This window comes from Pteropus alecto, unplaced genomic scaffold (genome assembly GCF_000325575.1).
Source record: "Pteropus alecto unplaced genomic scaffold, ASM32557v1 scaffold271, whole genome shotgun sequence".
Lineage (NCBI taxonomy): Eukaryota > Metazoa > Chordata > Mammalia > Chiroptera > Pteropodidae > Pteropus > Pteropus alecto.
In genome coordinates this window covers 949092-966543 of record NW_006430730.1, presented here as the reverse complement: position 1 = coordinate 966543, position 17452 = coordinate 949092, and the positions used below count along the sequence as shown (strand labels likewise).

The 17452-nt window shown below is 41.2% G+C and overlaps 1 protein-coding gene across 1 annotated transcript; it reads left to right on the top strand.

Annotated features, from left to right (window-relative positions):
- The first annotated feature begins 5440 nt into the window (after positions 1–5440).
- On the top strand, positions 5441–13329 carry LOC102882608 (cytochrome P450 2G1). The gene is made up of 9 exons (XM_006905429.1): positions 5441–5620; positions 6224–6386; positions 7768–7914; positions 9133–9293; positions 9547–9723; positions 10464–10605; positions 11912–12099; positions 12216–12357; positions 13148–13329. The coding sequence occupies exons 1-9, from the start codon at positions 5441–5443 to the stop codon at positions 13327–13329; spliced, it is 1482 nt and encodes a 493-aa protein (XP_006905491.1).
- Positions 13330–17452: the final 4123 nt, after the last annotated feature.

The window sequence follows — 17452 nt, the reverse complement described above, 5'->3', positions numbered from 1 at the left end:
TCTTCTAGTTTAGTTGTTTTTTCAATTCCTGAAATTGTTGATTTGAGTCTTTTTGGATCTCATCGAATTTTTTCAGCTGTACCATCCTGAATTTTCTGTCATTTAAGTCGCATATTTTTATGTCTGTAAGAATATTTTCTGGAGATTTTTCCCTTTCTTAGATGCCTTGTAACCTTGGTTGTTCATGGTGTTTAATGGACTATTTCTCCACCTTGGCATTAATGGAAGTGTATTCTACTGTTTTTCCAGAAAGAAGATTTATTATATAAAGGTCTCTTTAGTCTGTTGCAAAGAAGGTGTTTTCTTTTGGTTTCCAGTAGGTAGCGTCTAAGCCTCTTAGATCCTGCTTTATATAAAGTCTTAATAATGCTTTTTAAATTTTCTTGTAGATATTTAATCACGCCCACTACCCTCAGTTTCAGTCCCTGTCAGTGTCAGTGACAGTTTTGGCAGTGTTTGCTCAGATTCCCTTGGGGCTCCGCTGTGATTGGTCTCGGAGGATATGGAGGGAGGGGCCCTCTGAGTTGGGGATTGGGGTCTGTGGCTCAGCCTCAGTTTTGCAACCGTGGCAAAAATCAGCTGTTGTTCCTCTGCAGTCCCTTCCCGCTTCTCTGCTTTCTGCCCTAATGTCTGGGCCCTGCAGTCACAGCTATCGCAGGCAGGAATGTTCAGGGAACTCGCTACAGGAACTCGCTGCTTCTTCTCCCCTCATCATTCTCCTGCAAGGAGCTCCAGCAGCTACAGAGAGGCAGCTTCTTTATTACTTCCAGTCCACCACCCGACACCCGGGATTCTGACCTTATGCGCAGATCCCATGCTCAGAGGTTCTGATGTGCAGCTGGGGTGTTTTTTGTTGAGTTTTAGATGTTCGGTTTATTGTTGTTTCAAGGGGAGAGATCTGGGGAAGTCTCTCACTCTGCCATGTTTCCAAAGTTCCTCTCTTTTGATTTTTAAATCTAAGTCTTTATATTGAAACTATATTTTTATATACAATATAAAGATAATAATTGCTTTTTATCTAATCTGACAATCTCTGTTTTAGTGTATTTAGACTATTCACATTTAAACTGAATATTGATATATTTGGGGTAAAATCTGCCATCTTGCTAACTATTTTTTATGTGTTGTATTGTTCCTTATTTCCTTTTATTCTGCCCTCTCTGATTTTAATTGAACATTTTTTATGATGCAATTTTATTTATGCATGTGACTTACAATTTATACCTCTTTTGAAAATGTTCTTAGTGGTTGTCCCAGGCAATACACAATATTAAATTATATGAGTTCGTTTTCAAATAAAACCATACTATTTCATATGCATTGAAAAGAAGAAGAAGAAGAAGGAGAAGGAGAAGGAGGAGGTGGAGGAGGAGGAGGAGGAGGAGAAGGAGAAGGAGAAGAAGAAGAAGAAGAAGAAGAAGAAGAAGAAGAAGAAGAAGAAGAAGAAGAAGAAGAAGAAGAAGAAGAAGAAGAAGAAGAAGAAGAAATTCCAAGTTAAATACAAACTGGCTAATGTCTAATTTTATTGCATAATTTTCTTTAATTTGGGGGAAAGGTCATCCTACCTACCAAACAGAAAAGATAGTCATAATGACTTAGCACCTTTACAGAATTACAAAAATCTTAGACTCTGATCAGTTGTGTAAATAAAATGACTTTCTATTTTGGAGTGAGATTATTTTTAAATGGATCTATTAGAAAATATGCTTAGCTTGGCATAAAAATGTTCCATAATCATTATACTCTCTTATTTCCATGGTTTGAGTAAGTTTTCTTAGCAGAAGGGAAGAAATTCAAAAGCCCCACTTACTAACCTTCCCACTCACCAACAGAAAAATGACCTCTGCACTAAACTCACTTTCTAGAATTTGTTTCCTAAAACTACAAGTTTACTTTGATTGGCACTGAGGGCAACAGCTATGCACTGGCAGTACCTTCCTGTTTCTGATGAAAACATCCATGAAGAGGAAAATGTTCATCCATCCCCTCTCCCCACAGCTCCTCACTTTTCTAAAACTGATCCCTCACTCCCAATGGGAAGAATCCGTAGTCCACAGATAACTTAAAATCACAGAATTCTGGAATCTTCAAATATTAGAACAAAAGACTCTGAGAACAATGGTATCCCAGAAAAAAATGCTAGCTTGGGGAGGATGTTCAGCTTGGTCTTGGCACTACTTCATAAAACACCTCCCATGATGGGTCTTCTTGGACTATACATGAAGATCTCTCAGGTTCACTTATCTTGTCTCCCTAGGGAAAAAAATTATATTCTAGGTATCTTCCTCTAACTGCAGCCAAAAAAGAAACCAACAGATTTCTCCAGGTTTCTACGGTTAGGGCCATGAATGTCCTTTTTCCACTAAATTTTTCATGGTCCCAGCTTCATTGTCCCAGTAGCACTCTTTCATTTTAAGAAGCATTTATTAAATGCTTGCTGTGTGCCATAATTCATTGAATAGTACCCCAAACCCCAAAGGGTCAATACAATTTTTTGTCCCATTTCTAGATGAGGAAACTGAGGCACAGAGAATATCCAAGTTTTATTCTCAGGGAATTTTAGGACCATGACATTTTACAACCATCCAACCATGCTAAAAGCCCCCATTGGTTGAGCTCTTTATTATGTGCCAAAGTCGGCATTAAGAGGTTTGCAGGCATGTTATCACTTCAAAAACTCTATAAAAGAGGTACTAATATTATCCTCCCCAAAATACAGATGAGGATAGGCTCGGAGAGGGAGACTCACTTTCCTATGTTCTTCACGTCTGTCGGTTGCCAAAGTCAGAGAGTGCTACTCTTTGTGTGCAGTTATCCAGAGCAGGAACACCAGAGCCAGCCAAGCACTCTTCTTCATCGCCTTCCTCCACAGGGAGGCAGAGACTTCCAGAGTGGTCCCAGTGCACATGGAACTCTTCATGACAGCAGCAAGCACCTGAAGAACTTTGCCCATGCTCATCTGTCAACATCCACCCCAAGCCCAGATTTCCAGTTCTGAAAATGCACCCTTAGTGATGTGCTGGTAAATGTTTAACAGTCAGGTCCTGAGGGGTGGGGAGGGGTCCTGGTTTGTAGAGTTTTATGACCTCTGTGGTGTAAATGCATCCATCACAGCCAATTTCAAGCAACCTACCAACCTGATGTCACTGAACATGGGGTTGGAAAGAGATGTGCAGAACCCAGCATTGTATAGTATTTTTACCATAGAAATAAGTAACCTCAACAGCATAGCTAATGGTAAAAAAAAATAGAAAGTGAAGAGCTTTGAGTATTTATTATTTTCTTTTAAAAATAAAATGTATTCAATTTTAAGTTTACATAATTTAATTAATAATGGCTGTGTCTCACAACCAGTTCATATAATTGCTGGACATTTAATAATCGGCTCTTGCACCACACCACTGCCCCTCACCAAGTAGTTCTGTAACAAGCTCTGCTGAGACCCCTGCCCAAGGGAGCAGGGAACTTCTGGGGAGCAATGCCTATGGCTAAAATTCAGTGCATACATGCTGGTGTGGTCCTACCTGATGTTAGGGGTTTCTTTTGACAGAGATTGGTAGATAACTAACTCAAACACTTCTCCAGGACCACCCCTCACTAATATTCCCATTATTCAGCAACTAAAAAGGCCTCCAGGTCTCTGCTCCATCTCCACCCAGTGTCTTTCTGTGTTATACCTGTTGTTAAGTATTTTTATTATCACTACTAGCAATATCTAACTCCATACTTGCATCCTCCCTTCAAGGAATCTTGTAATACCTCATAATGGATGGTCTAAACTCCATGCTGGGACTGGGTCGAATTACACATTTCATACCTTTAGAGAAACTCTGAGCTAAAAATATTTTTAAGGCCTCCTCACTCTCTGACATGCTGTGATTCTAGGCTAGAACATCAAGCTGGAGCCTCACAATGAGAGGAGATGTGGAAAAGGAGTTGGGAGTAGGTATAAGTACCAAGGAGATTTCCTAGTGGGTACATAGATTATGGCATTAAATGACATTGACACAGAAACTGTGGGAAACAACAGATTGTTGTGCCTCCACTCCTGGTTTCCTACCTGGAGTGTGATGGTGACAGGGGCTGTTCTAAGGATATTTTCTCTCTCCTTTCCTGTTCGAGTGGAAAGACCAGACTCACAACCACAACGTTGCATCATGGATAATTAAAAAGACTAGTCCTGAATGCAGAGTGTGTGTGTGTGTGTGTGTGTGTGTGTGTGTGTGTGTGTGTGTGTGTGTGTGTTTTGGGAAGGGTCAGAATGGACGGGAGAGGTGACAGCTGGGGGAGTCAAAGAGGCAGGCTAGAGCTGATTCTTACTCCAAAAATAACATCCTACCTGGAGATCCAAAATCCAGAAGGTGGTCCTCTATTAGTCATTCAGTTTCTCAGAATTCCCACCACTTCTGGACACATGATGCCTCAGCCCAGTCAGCCAAGCCTTATTTCAAAACCTGTGCGTTCCCTAAGAGATTAAATTTCCAAGTCTTAGAATCCAGGCACATGAGAAGAGCATTAAGTTTTGTTTAATAATATGTATAGGTAGAATATAATAGGTAAAATATAATACCCAGGAATTTTGTTTTAAGGAAGTAAAGAAGATTTACAAATGTTTGGTACAAAAAGAGTTGTAAACCATTTGTTTAGATTATTCAGAAAGCAATCACTAGGCCATACCTCTAGAGTGGTCTTCTCCTCTAGAGATCGGGACTCAGAGGTGGTCTCTACATCTTAGACTTTGACAATAAATGCACGTGGGTGCATATACACACACACCAGCAAAGTTCAGGTAAACCAACACAAGTAATCTTTATTACTATTTAATATCACTTTGAGTAGAAACAAGAAAAATAGTCAAATTAAACCTTTTCAACTGAGTTATTTCTCTTGCTATTTTCTAAATCTTCATCTAACTGCCTTTATTATTTTTAAAAACTGATTAATTAGGGTTTTTTTAGCCAAGAGAAAGAAGTCATAGCTACTCTCTATCAAGACTTTCGAAATAGTATGGTTATCCTATTTGATGTACGGGGAAACTAAAGCCAAGAGGATTAGGTGACTTACCCAGTGAAGAAAAGATAGAGCTGAAATCTGAACCCTGATTGTTTGATTCCTAAACACAATAGCTTAAAAATGAAATTCAATCACTTCCCACACCCTGCCAAGACCTGTTGAACTAGGAGTTAAGCTGAAGAAGAGGAACTGAAGGACTGGAAATATGAAGAGAGGGGAAGGGCCCCAGTAGATTTCCGTAGGTGAATTTAATCCATCTCTAATTACTTTTGAGATTATAGATTATATAACCACCCCTCATATAAAGCACTTGTTCTCTGATTGTATCCATACCCGGAAAACTTGGATCCCAGGGTGTTCAGATTTCTGCACAGCCAATTTCTCAGAAGATATTTAGGCAGGATCTGATGCTCCTCGACCCAGCACCATGGAGCTGGGAGGGGCCTTCACCATCTTTCTGGCACTCTGCTTATCTTGTCTGCTCATCCTCATCGCCTGGAAGCAGATCAACAAGGGGGGAATGCTGCCCCCAGGACCCACACCAATACCCTTCTTGGGAAACCTGATACAAATCCGTACGGATGCCACCTTTCAGTCTCTTATGAAGGTGAGTCTGTCTACCTCCTCTCTTAGAGCTGGAAGCAACTGGTTTTATAGACAAGATACATGTGTAACCATCGAACTTCTAAACCACAGGATCCTGGAAACACAGAACTTATGAATCTTAGAACTCTGAAATTCCAGAATCTTAAACTTTTGGAAACACAGACTCCTAGCACACTGGAACTTAAGACTCTCACAATCTCAGAACATTGGAATCACAGTACCTTATATCCTAAAACACAAACACTCTTGCAATTTGGTTATCATAGAACTTTGAGACTTAGTATCATGAAATCTTAAGATTCTAGAAATTTAACATTTTAGAGAGAGAAGCATGGATCTTGGAGTTCATCTTATCGAGGTCTATCATTTCACAGATGAGGAAACTAAGGCTTGCGAAAGTGTTGGGGCATGGGGGGAGTCTTGCCCAGGATCACAAGAGCCAAGGCATCTGTGCCTTTGTCTCAGTAGTTCTTCCAAGCCCAGGACTTACCTTTATGTTATTCCTACATTTGTATCCCCTTGAAATCTTCATCTCCTAAAATCCTTGATTGGTCTATACTTGGTGCTCCCTTCAGCCCTCTCCTATGTCTTCCTTTACTCTCAGCTCAGGGAGAAATATGGCCAGGTCTTTACTGTGTACATGGGTCCCCGGCCGGTAGTTGTTTTATGTGGACATGAAGCAGTTAAGGAAGCGCTAGTAGACCGAGCAGATGAGTTCAGCGGCCGTGGAGAATTGGCTTCAATAGAACGAAACTTCCAAGGTCATGGTAAGTAACAACAACAATTAAAACAAAAGTATTATCGTTTACTTCTTATGTCCCAGGTTCTTTGATAAATACGCCACATGAATTATTGCACTGACTCCTTTGAGAGACATATTAATGTCTTACTAGTTTTGTAAATGAGTAAGCTGTAAATGAAGGTGAGAAAGGTTGGGTAATATCAAACAGTAAGTAGTAGTACAATTTTATTTTGAACCCAAACCATCTGACTCTAGAGTATCTGCTGTATTACTTTTGTTATTACTTTTAATGGATTAGTGACACTGTGTACTCACTGGAGTCCTCATAGACAACTTTACTTGTTATTTTCCTACACAAACACACACACCCAACCCATCGGTCTCTGCCTCCTTAATTTTGGTAGATATATTTCTAGTGTTATCTATACATCCATCTCTAATCGTCCACACCCTTCAATTCCAAGCAGCCTCACACTACTCTTTCCAGACTTTCCATCCATCCACTTTTCCCTTGTCCCATTCATTCACCAAAAAACTCACTCATTAATTAGACTTTCAATGCAAGTATCTTTCCATCCAACATATATATATGTGTGTGTGTGTGTATATATATATATACATATATATATATATGTATATTATATATATCAATTAACTTTACATTTACCTGTCTATCCATCATTCCATTCATTTTTTCATTAACTCTTCCATCATTCATCCAGCTATTAATCTTTCCATTTATACATCTTTCCACCCATTTATCCAACCATCTCAAACCATCCATCCATTAACCATTCACCTATCCATTAGGTCTTTCATCCATCCATCAGTTACTCCTGTTGTAAACTCTTCTTTCCATTCATTAATCCACTAAAATCATTTCATTAAAATTCTAAGAATTAATTCACCAATCCATGCATATATGACAATTTCTAAATGTTTCTTACTACATGGTAATTCCTTTTGTGTAGGTATGTTGATGTAGAGGTATGAGTTTCCGTGTACGTGTATGTGTATATCTAAAGAATCCAAGTGATATGTAGAAAATAAAGATAGTGTCCCGATTTTAAGTACTCTAAATGGCATTTTATCTATACTTCTTTCCACATTCCTATGCATCTATCCAGTTATTTACTCAGTTTCAGGTATTTATCTGGTAAGAAACTTTTCTTGACCACCCCTAAACATTACTAGCCTAATTCCTTTTCCTCCATCACAATCCTGGACTGTTTTTGAGGGACCTGTACATAGGGAACCTTAGTCTCCCCATCAAGCCTAGGAGGTTGGGAAGAGCTTTCCTTGGAGCAGAGCCTAGAGCTTTCAAAATCTGTCTCCATCCTTGTTCAGCACAGGGCTGGACACAGGAAGGGGAGGGAGGCAGAAGCCTGACACTGGGATTCTGGCAGGTGTAGCTCTGGCTAATGGAGAGCGATGGAAGATTCTCCGACGCTTCTCCCTCACCATCCTCCGAGACTTTGGGATGGGAAAGCGCAGCATTGAGGAGCGGATCCAGGAAGAAGCTGGTTTCCTACTAGAGGAATTTCGGATCAAGGGTATGCAGGTCTCGGGGGCGGGGATGGGTTACAAGGTTACTGGGTGGTTGTAGAGAGCTCAGTCTTGAGAAGATGGACCTTGGTGGGAGAAACCTCTGGAATGGGAGAAGATGAAAAAGATTAAGGATTTACTGAGATTTCTACCCAGGTTCTGTATTAAAAGTTAACATGAAGGGCCCTTAGAGATGACTTGTCCATAAACTTTAATCTCAGAGAGTTTGTGAGCTCCTGATATCATATGCAGATTTTGGCAATGTGTGAGTTTGTGCTTTTTTGTGTGTGTGATGGAATCAAACATACACACACAACTGTGTAAAAACCACATAACACAAAATGTTTACCATCCTAGCCATTCCTATGTGTACTTTTCAGTAGTGTTGAGTATATCCATATCATTGTGAAGATAAAATAGAGCTTTAGAACTATTCCATCTTGGAAAGCTAAAACTCTATACTCATTTAATTACTTTTTAAAAAGGAATCCAATCCTTACCAAAATATAAGATCTAGAACCACTGGGGTCTAGAGAAAAAAACACATAGAGACCAAGAAAAAAAGAGATGACTAGATAAGAGATAGAAATAGCGATAATTTCTCTAAATCAGAGATTTATCGCCTTGGCTCCATTGGATGCTAAATAATCTACATAAAGTCCTTGAATGTCCGTGTACCCCCAGAAATTATTTGCAAAGTGGTATATTTGTGAATATGGGCATTATTGTAGAGATATTATCCCTAAATCCACTGGCCTGTCAAGTATCCTGCTTTATAGGTGGTACACTTGAGGCCAAGTGAAGGATGTTCCTAATAGGTGAAATGGAATCATTGATAGAGATAGATGGAATTCATCCATCCTATTTTTTTTTAATGTATCCCTTACTGTGACTTCTTTTCCAAATCTGTGACTCTCTAGCACAAACAATTAAATATTAATACCAAAAAGTGGTGATTAAGCTCCATCAGCATTTCTTCAGAGTTTACTACGTGGCAAAGACTGCGTTAAGCATTTTACATCGATAGTTATATTGAATCCTCATGAACCAGTGAAGTGGTTGTTAAGTCAATTTGCATATTAGGAAATCTAGATTCAAAACATGGAAATGAAACAACTAATATGTGTTATTAGGCAGTGAGGCTGGGACTCATATCCATGACTGAATGATTCTACACCCCATGCTCCTAGTCACTGCCTCTAACATAGACAATTTCCATCACCCAGGTGCTCCCATTGAGCCCACCTTCCTCCTGAGCCGCACTGTCTCCAACGTCATCAGTTCTGTCGTTTTTGGCAGCCGCTTCGACTATGAGGACAAGCAGTTCTTGAAGCTGCTGCAGATGATCAACGAGAGTTTCATTGAGATGAGCACACCCTGGGCACAGGTGCCCACCAGCCACCTCTCAGCCCATTCCCAACCTCAGTTAATTAAGCACCTGCTTATCTTACTTAATCACCCCCACAACCCTGGGAGGCTCATCACATATCAATATGCCCCAAGTCCCCAAGAAGCAAATGGACTCACTCAGTTCTCAGACCCAGTGCTGGATGTTGAGTCCAGCTATCTGACTCCAGACTCAGTCCTTGATGGTCATGGGTGCCCATCGCTGACAAACCTCCTTTGCCTATTTCCCACAGCTATATGACATGTATTCTGGAATCATGCAGTATTTGCCAGGAAGACATAATCGCATCTACTACTTGGTAGAGGAGCTCAAGGACTTCGTAGCCTCCAGGGTCAAGAAAAACGAGGCATCCCTTGACCCACAGAACCCTCGGGACTTTATCGACTGCTTCCTCATCAAGATGCACCAGGTACTCCAGCCGTTTCCTCTCATCGCCTCAATCCCTAGCCTCATCTGCACCTTTAAACTCATTTGTAGATGCGTTAGAGTCAAAAAAAGCAAGCGTTGTTTCACATGATTTACTTTTATTTATAGATGAGATATAAAGACTGTAAAGGCAAAAACTCTTATACTTCTAAAATAAACTTCAAATCTAAAAATTTTAAGAACATGGAAACTTAAAATCTTACACTTTTCTAATCAAGTATTATTACAACTGTCAAAAACTTACAACTGTCGAAAGAGTTTTTAGAATCTCAGAATTTGAGAAGCCTAGACATTTAAAATCTTTAAAAGTTTAAAGTCTTAGAGAAGGAGAAATTTAGAAGCAGAATACTTCTGTATCATAGAGTCTTAGAATTTTAGAAATCTGTATATTTTTAATATAGAACAGCAATACTTGAAAGTTTAAAATTATATACCCTCCTATACTTGAACTTTCAAATCTGACGAGGCAACCTCTACTTTCTTCTCTTCCCATTCTCATCGTTCACTCCACTGCAACCACACTGACTTCCTCCTTGCTGTTCTTCTAATACAGTAGGCATCCTCCCACCTCAGGACCTTTGCTCTGTCTCTTTTGACTCCCAGATACCCATTTGGTTTACCCACCTATTGTGTTTTCACAAAGACCTACCATATACAAAGGAAGAAAATAAGAAGATAAAGTCAGAAAGGAGTGATTCTATTTTTTATCCCTCTCATTTTCAGGATAAGAATAATCCCCACACGGAATTCAACCTCAAGAACTTGGTCCTCACCACTCTCAACCTCTTCTTTGCGGGTACAGAGACTGTGAGCTCTACCCTTCGCTATGGATTGCTGCTTCTAATGAAATATCCTGAAGTGGAAGGTGAGTGTTCACCTCAGCTGCTTACCTAGTGACTCCTATTCCCAACAGGAAAGAAGGTGTAACCTGAAAACTTAGGACCCTATGGCCTTAGACTCTTCACAATTTAGAATCTCAGGATATAGAATCTCAGAATCTTTGGCTTGGAAGGCCATTTTAATTAATCTTCTACTGGGTGACTGTACTAGTTCATTATGGCTGCTGTCATCTACTGCCAGAAACTTAGTAGCTTAGAACAACACAACTTTGATTTGGTTGCCAGAGGGATGAACAGAGCCTCTATCATCTACGCCATTTTTTTCCCTCTCTACTCCGTCCTTCTTATACAGACACTTCTGATTATATTTAGAGCCAACCTAGGTAATTCTGGATAATCTCCATATCTCGAGATCCTTATTTCAATGATATCTGCAAAGTCATTTTGTCATTTAAGGTCATATTCACTGGTTCCAGGGATTATGAGTGGATATCTTCGATGGCCATTATTTAACTGACTACAGTCTCAGAATCAAATAGAATACATCTCCAATAAATTGCAGTCTGATCTGGCTATGTAACTCCTGTAATGAGGAGCTCATTATTTGCTTAGGGAAAGTACCCAGTTAAGGTTCTTCTCACTTCTAATGCAGGTCAAAATAAGCCAACAAATTTCTCCCAGTAGAGACAATGGGAGAGACTAACTTGTTTTCACTCAGATTCTTTTAGTCTCTTTTCCATTGTCCAAATTGTCTTTAACTAATCTAAGTAACCGGATATTTAATGTGCTTGGCTCTGTCCTAGTTACTTGCATACTGGATTTTATGTAAATTTTACAACTCTATGAGCTTGTTAGGCCATCACATCTATTTTGAAGATGAAAAAACAAGGGCTCAGAAGGTAACAGCATTTGCCCCAAGGTCACTCGACCAGGAAGTACAGACAAAGTTAATTGTCACATAATTGCTGTCATTTGCTTCTATCCTGTCCTAGTTATCTATTGTGCCTCTTCCCCATCCTGTCAAAACTCTGTGTGTGAAAGCCCAGGTGTTACCAAGGCACTGTCCTATTCATCAACTCTCCATGGCTCCTTGGTGCTTTCAAGATAAAGACCAAATATCTCAACTGGCATCCAAGGATCCAGGCTGCAGGCCTCCCCATGGTCTGATGAGTATTTATTAACCCCACCAGTGTGTCAGGTGTTAAGAATAAAGAGGCAATCCAAACACACATGGCTTGCTCCCTCAAGATCAACAGGCCAACCCATGGCCCAACCCTGGCCCCTAGAAACACCTCCTGTGTCCTCGTCTGCTATGTTTTCTGCCCCTTCCAGCCAAGATGCATGAAGAGATTGACCAGGTGATTGGAGCACACCGGATCCCAAGTGTGAATGACCGAGTCAAGATGCCCTACACAGACGCTGTGATCCACGAGATACAGAGACTGACAGATATTGTGCCCATGGGTGTCCCCCATAATGTCATTCGGGACACTCATTTCCGAGGTTACTTTCTGCCCAAGGTAGAGTTGCACCCTCATTCTCGCCCCTTCTCCCTCCATTGCACCCTTCTCTCCTCCTGGTCCCCTACCCCATACTCCAACACCGATGTCTCCTAACTGCCCCCTTTTCACCCCAGGGCACCGATGTATTTCCCCTGCTTGGCTCCGTCCTCAGAGACCCCAAATACTTCCGCTACCCAGATACCTTCTACCCCCAACACTTCTTGGATGAGCAGGGCTGCTTCAAGAAGAATGAAGCCTTTGTACCTTTTTCCTCTGGTAGGTTTCTACGGTCTGAGTTCCCCACCAAGATCATGCTACATATGTTCAACCATCTGATGTTCAGGTCCGAATGAGAAGTTGAGTGCTATTTCATAGAATCCTAGAATCCAGAATTATAGAATATTGGGACCATTGACTCTGACAATAAGAAAAGTAACTAAACAGGGATCAGCAATCTTTTTCTGCTAAGGACCAAATAGAAACTATTTTAGGTTTTGCCAGACATATGGTCTCTGTCTGCACTCTACAGTCTGAACTACTCACCTCCACCATTGTACCACAAAAAGAACTAGTGGTTAGGAAACAGAACCTCACTCCACCACTTACAAACGATGCAGCATGGGAGAGTTCCTTCAGCTCCCCGACTGCAAAATGAAGATTAATCTCTCCAAACCACAGGAAGGGTAACTGACAAATAGTAAGCACTATTTAAATGTGAGCTTTCATTTCCCCCCTCATCAGTATCTGAAAGCAATTAGGCATTTTGTAAACCTTTGAGAAATGGAAATGAACAGAACCTTCTAATTCGAGAGTCCTTTACACTGTTCCATCTTGGAACCGGATAAAATCCGACCATCATGGAAGCGCTGCCAAGTGTTGAGAGTGGCACTAACTATAGGAACACACTGAGTCTTTATGATAACCCTAAAAAGTGAGTATTATCGTGACCTGAGAGAAGCTGAGGAGGCAGCTGAGGCTCAGAGGGGTAGTAGGGTCAGAAGACTCCCCACGCCTCTTCACCTCAGTGAAGTGTGATTGACCTTCCCATCCTGCCCTCTGCTCACAGGAAAGCGTGTCTGCCTGGGCGAGGCCATGGCCCGCATGGAACTCTTCCTCTACTTCACCTCCATTCTTCAAAACTTCTCCCTACGCCCGCTGGTGCCACCTGCTGACATCGATATTACGCCCAAGGTCTCAGGCTTTGGGAACATCCCCCCGACCTATGAGCTCTGCCTCATGTCCCGCTGAGCGCCCCCAACTGGGCGCAGAAGGAACCATCGGAGAATAGAGTTCTGTCCAAGCACACAGGGGTATCCATCCTAATCTCTCTAAATTCTCACGACAGCCCTAAGAGAAGGCACTATTACTACTGTCACGGGGCCACAGGTCAACGAGGGTCATCTGAAAATATAGAGCTTCATATCTTCTACATCCAGAAGAAAAGCAGTGCCCTATCCAACATTTCAGCTAAAGCCTGCATATTTTTCTTTAACTTGATCACTTCTGGCTGGGTTTCTGTCTGTACCAAATTCTCGTTATAGATGCCATGTCTTTATTGTATTCCTTTGTTTTTGCCCAAAATGTGGGTCACAATGCCTTCTCCTTGATTCTCAAATCTGCACCTCCCCCAAAAAAAGCAACAAGGAATTCAAGACTGATGAGTGTAGCAAGATTATTGTGCATTGTGTGTATGTGTGTGTGTGCGACATCAATAGGGCATTGCAAACAACTCAAATGGCCTTTTTTACTTCCTTATTATTAAGTATCTGTTCTGCTTACTCATCGCCAGAGATTTCCCACTGATTGGGCCCCCCTTGTAATACCCCAGCCTCAATCATCTTGCTAGCTCATTACCTCTCCCTCCCCATCATCTCTCTTTCTAAACCTGATTTCCTGGTTGTCCTTATTATAGCTTCCAATTCCAAATACTCTCCAATCCATTTTTTAAAAATTTTAATCGGTGTCAAGTATACAGTACATTGGTTAGACACTTACATAGTTTATAAAACAATCTCCCTAATTTCTCCTTCTCTTCTCTGGCCAATGTATCAATGCTAACTACACGGTGCCACCTATCTCCATGACCATCTATCAACTACTAATTTGTACTTCTTTAACCCTTCACCCCATCCTCCCAGTTTCCCAACTGCCCCCTCGTCCATCACCAAATTGTCCACTATATTTGTGAGTCTGTTTTTGATCGGTTTGTTCTTTTCATTCCTTAGATTCTGCATGTAAGTGAAATCACATGGTATTTTGAAAAATAGTTAAATCTCCCATAACTCTATTATTCTATTTCTAAACTTCATCAACTTGCTCAGCTCTTCCTCATAATTTTTTTTATTTAACCAATATTTATTGAATACCCAACTTGTGCCAGCACACTCTTCAGGTAGTTAGGATCCATCAGTGAACAAAACAGACAATATTCTTGCCCTCATGGAGCTTACATTCTAGTAGGGAAGGTAGGCGATGAAAAGTAAACACAATAAATAAACAAATGATATACTATGTCAGAAAAAGCAAAGTACGGAAGTAGGACAGAGGATTCCAGGATTGGAATTGTTAATCAAGGGTCATAGATGGTTTCACAAGGTGATGAGGAGCAAGCCATGCAGATACCTGGGTGTTCCTGACAGGACAATTAAAAAGAGCAGAGGCTAAGACAGAAGTCTGAATGGTGTACATTAATCCACGAAGAAACATTTGTAGCTGGAGGGAGGAGGAATCTCTTCTAATGTCTGAGATTGCAGGGTTTGCTGATGTTTTAGGTGTAGAATGTGAGAGAAAAAGGGGATTCAGGCATCACTCCAGGGATAACAGCTCATCCTTTACCACTTCGTTCTCAGTCCAAAACCCCCAGAGGCCTTTAAGTCCTGTAACAGTCAGGGTTTCTGTTTTTACTCAGCACAAAATAGTGTTTGCTCTTTTGAGCGAAAAAGCCTCCTGGCTTTTGGAAGAATGGCTAGCTCACAAAATCAATGAGAAATCAGGCAAAGAAATTGAGTAGAAAAAAAAAAAGAGGCTGTGCCAAGAGAACAGCAGCCAAGATAAATGTCCAGAACCATTAGCTAAGCACTGCTGCCACCTTGAGACACTGAACGCCACTGCCATGGGACTATTGACCCATTGTGCACTGCTGTGGACAATGTCCTGATTGTATCTGTGTTTTCATTGTCACTTTCTCAAGCAAGAGTCATAGTTTCAGGCAAGATGATCCAATTAGCCAGGCCATTGTCATATGTTAAAGCCTTAGGGTTCAGACTATAGTGACAAAGCTTCGATGGTCTCTTCAGCTCTTGTGGTGGGAAGCAAAGATTTTCCCTTGACAAACAGTCTCACAACAGAGGCTTGTCCAAAATTGGAAAAGAGCTTTGAGACTGAGAATGTAATAAACAGCAAATGCCATGATATTTATTATGTGAATTGAGTCCTCTGGGAAGTAGAGACTTAGATGGAGTTAGGAGTGCATGGTTTCACTGCAGGACAATGTGTGTGAAAGACAAAACAGGAAAGCAGCAGAATGGGTAAGAAAAGTCTTCAGACCAGAATGCAGATTTGACACTCATAAAAGGAAATAGGAGAAGAAGCAGAATTAGGCAAGGAGAGACTCAGGCCACCACACAGAGAGGCAATTTATCTAATAGGTATATCAGAAGCGAAGATCGCTGTTAGGGGTGCCTCATGTTGGGCAACAAATGGTCATGCCCTGGACTACAGCTGTCCTCAGTTGCTGGCTGGGGCTTTCTTGGAAGAGCATAAACTCTGCTCCAAGCAGAGGTGGATTCTGAAGGGGCTACAACTGGAAGCTGTTAGCTCACTGCACTTCTTGAAGCTGAATGGTAAGTTTTCTCGAAGAGAAATTTGAGTGTAACATCTCTGTGCCTGCCACAGACACGAATATACAAACACACATCATAAACAACTTGGTGCTCCCTCCATAAGCTTTGCAGTTCAGAGCTACAAACACCCTTGTAAGTGTACAGTCTGTCAACTGATGGATGTTGGTGCCATTTCAATGCCTACAGGAATTCCTAATTTGGGGTGGGGTGAAGAAGGAAATTTTATTTAGTGCAAACAGCTAACTTATGATCCACCAAGGCTGTAGACCAGCATAGTGGTGAGTTGGCTCTCTGATGAGGTGGCAGTTGGGAGAGGCCCCTCCCTGGCTAGACAGCTCTACTCCACTTCACTCCACTCTGCCAGGTCTGCTCTGCTCTGGCAAGATTGTCTTCTGGGTTTCAGGTCCAGCTGGAGAAACGCAAGCTTCGCTCTTAGGCAGAAAGGAAAGAACACTTTTCCACAGAAGAGCTGACTTATATAGAGATAAGTCCCAGCCCTGATCCCTGATTGTTCTGCATTCATTTAAATGAGGACTCCAAATTCTCACAGTCTGTTCAGTCCAAAAAGCACTGTCCTGATTGGTCAGAGTGTGGCCATTCTGATTGGTAGGTAAAGATGCTAATGGAGCTATATAGCTGCACAGCTCCAACTGGACAAGGAAAGTCTCAGTCCTATTGGTTGAAATATGATTCCAGAACTCCTCTAAAGGTTGGATCAGGTGGTAGGAACACAGTAGAGGCAGGAAGTTCAGTGCAGTTTATTTCAGGCTTCTCCCTGAAGCTTACTTGCATGAGAGGCCCTTGTTTAACAATAGCTGCAAGGCTCTGTTTGTAAAGTTAAGCCCAATTAGCCACCAGATGCCCTTCTTGGTAGGTATCTTCTTTCTCAGGGTCAAGAAGTCCAATGGTCATCAAATGGTATCTTATGTACAAGTCTAGTACATGAAACAGGGGAGGGAATTGCTGACCTCTGTCTCTGGGCAAAACGTGGAAGAGCCTTCACTTTCATTGATGAGATCCCGTTAGAAACGTCTAGAAATTCTGAGGGCTATAAGGCATTGTAGTCGTTCAACACACATCCCCATTCTAAATGATGACCTATGGAAAGACCTGATGACATAACAGTGACCAGGATAGATTCATTCACTGACCACATGGAGCTCACAGTCCAGCAAAGAAAACTGACCCGTCCCTGGACAATGACAGCTCAGAGCGAGATGGAAACACAGGATTGTGTTGAAGGCAAAGATGGAAGAAGAGGGGTCCAAGTAGTTTGTGGCAGCACCAGGTGATATGAGACAGGTTTGAGAGTGTTGCTATCCCGTGTTTTACTGGAGTAAATTTTTCTAAAAAATTACATGAGTCAATTGTCTTTATATTGCCACTGGTTGGAAAAGCCAAAGAGCACATATGAGTCAAAGAGGACATTTTCTTTACTTTGGGTTATTTTATTATTTTTTAATAATAATTTTTATTTTTCAGTTATAGTTGGCATATAATACTATATTAGTTTCAGGTATACAAGATAG

Coding starts and splice junctions, on each gene's coding strand:
- LOC102882608 (XM_006905429.1), top strand. CDS start 5,441: ATGGAGCTGGGAGGGGCCTTCACCATCTTTCTGGCACTCTGCTTATCT. Junction 7,915..9,132: donor AGAGGAATTTCGGATCAAGG/GTATGCAGGTCT, acceptor TCCATCACCCAG/GTGCTCCCATTGAGCCCACC. Junction 10,606..11,911: donor GAAATATCCTGAAGTGGAAG/GTGAGTGTTCAC, acceptor TGCCCCTTCCAG/CCAAGATGCATGAAGAGATT.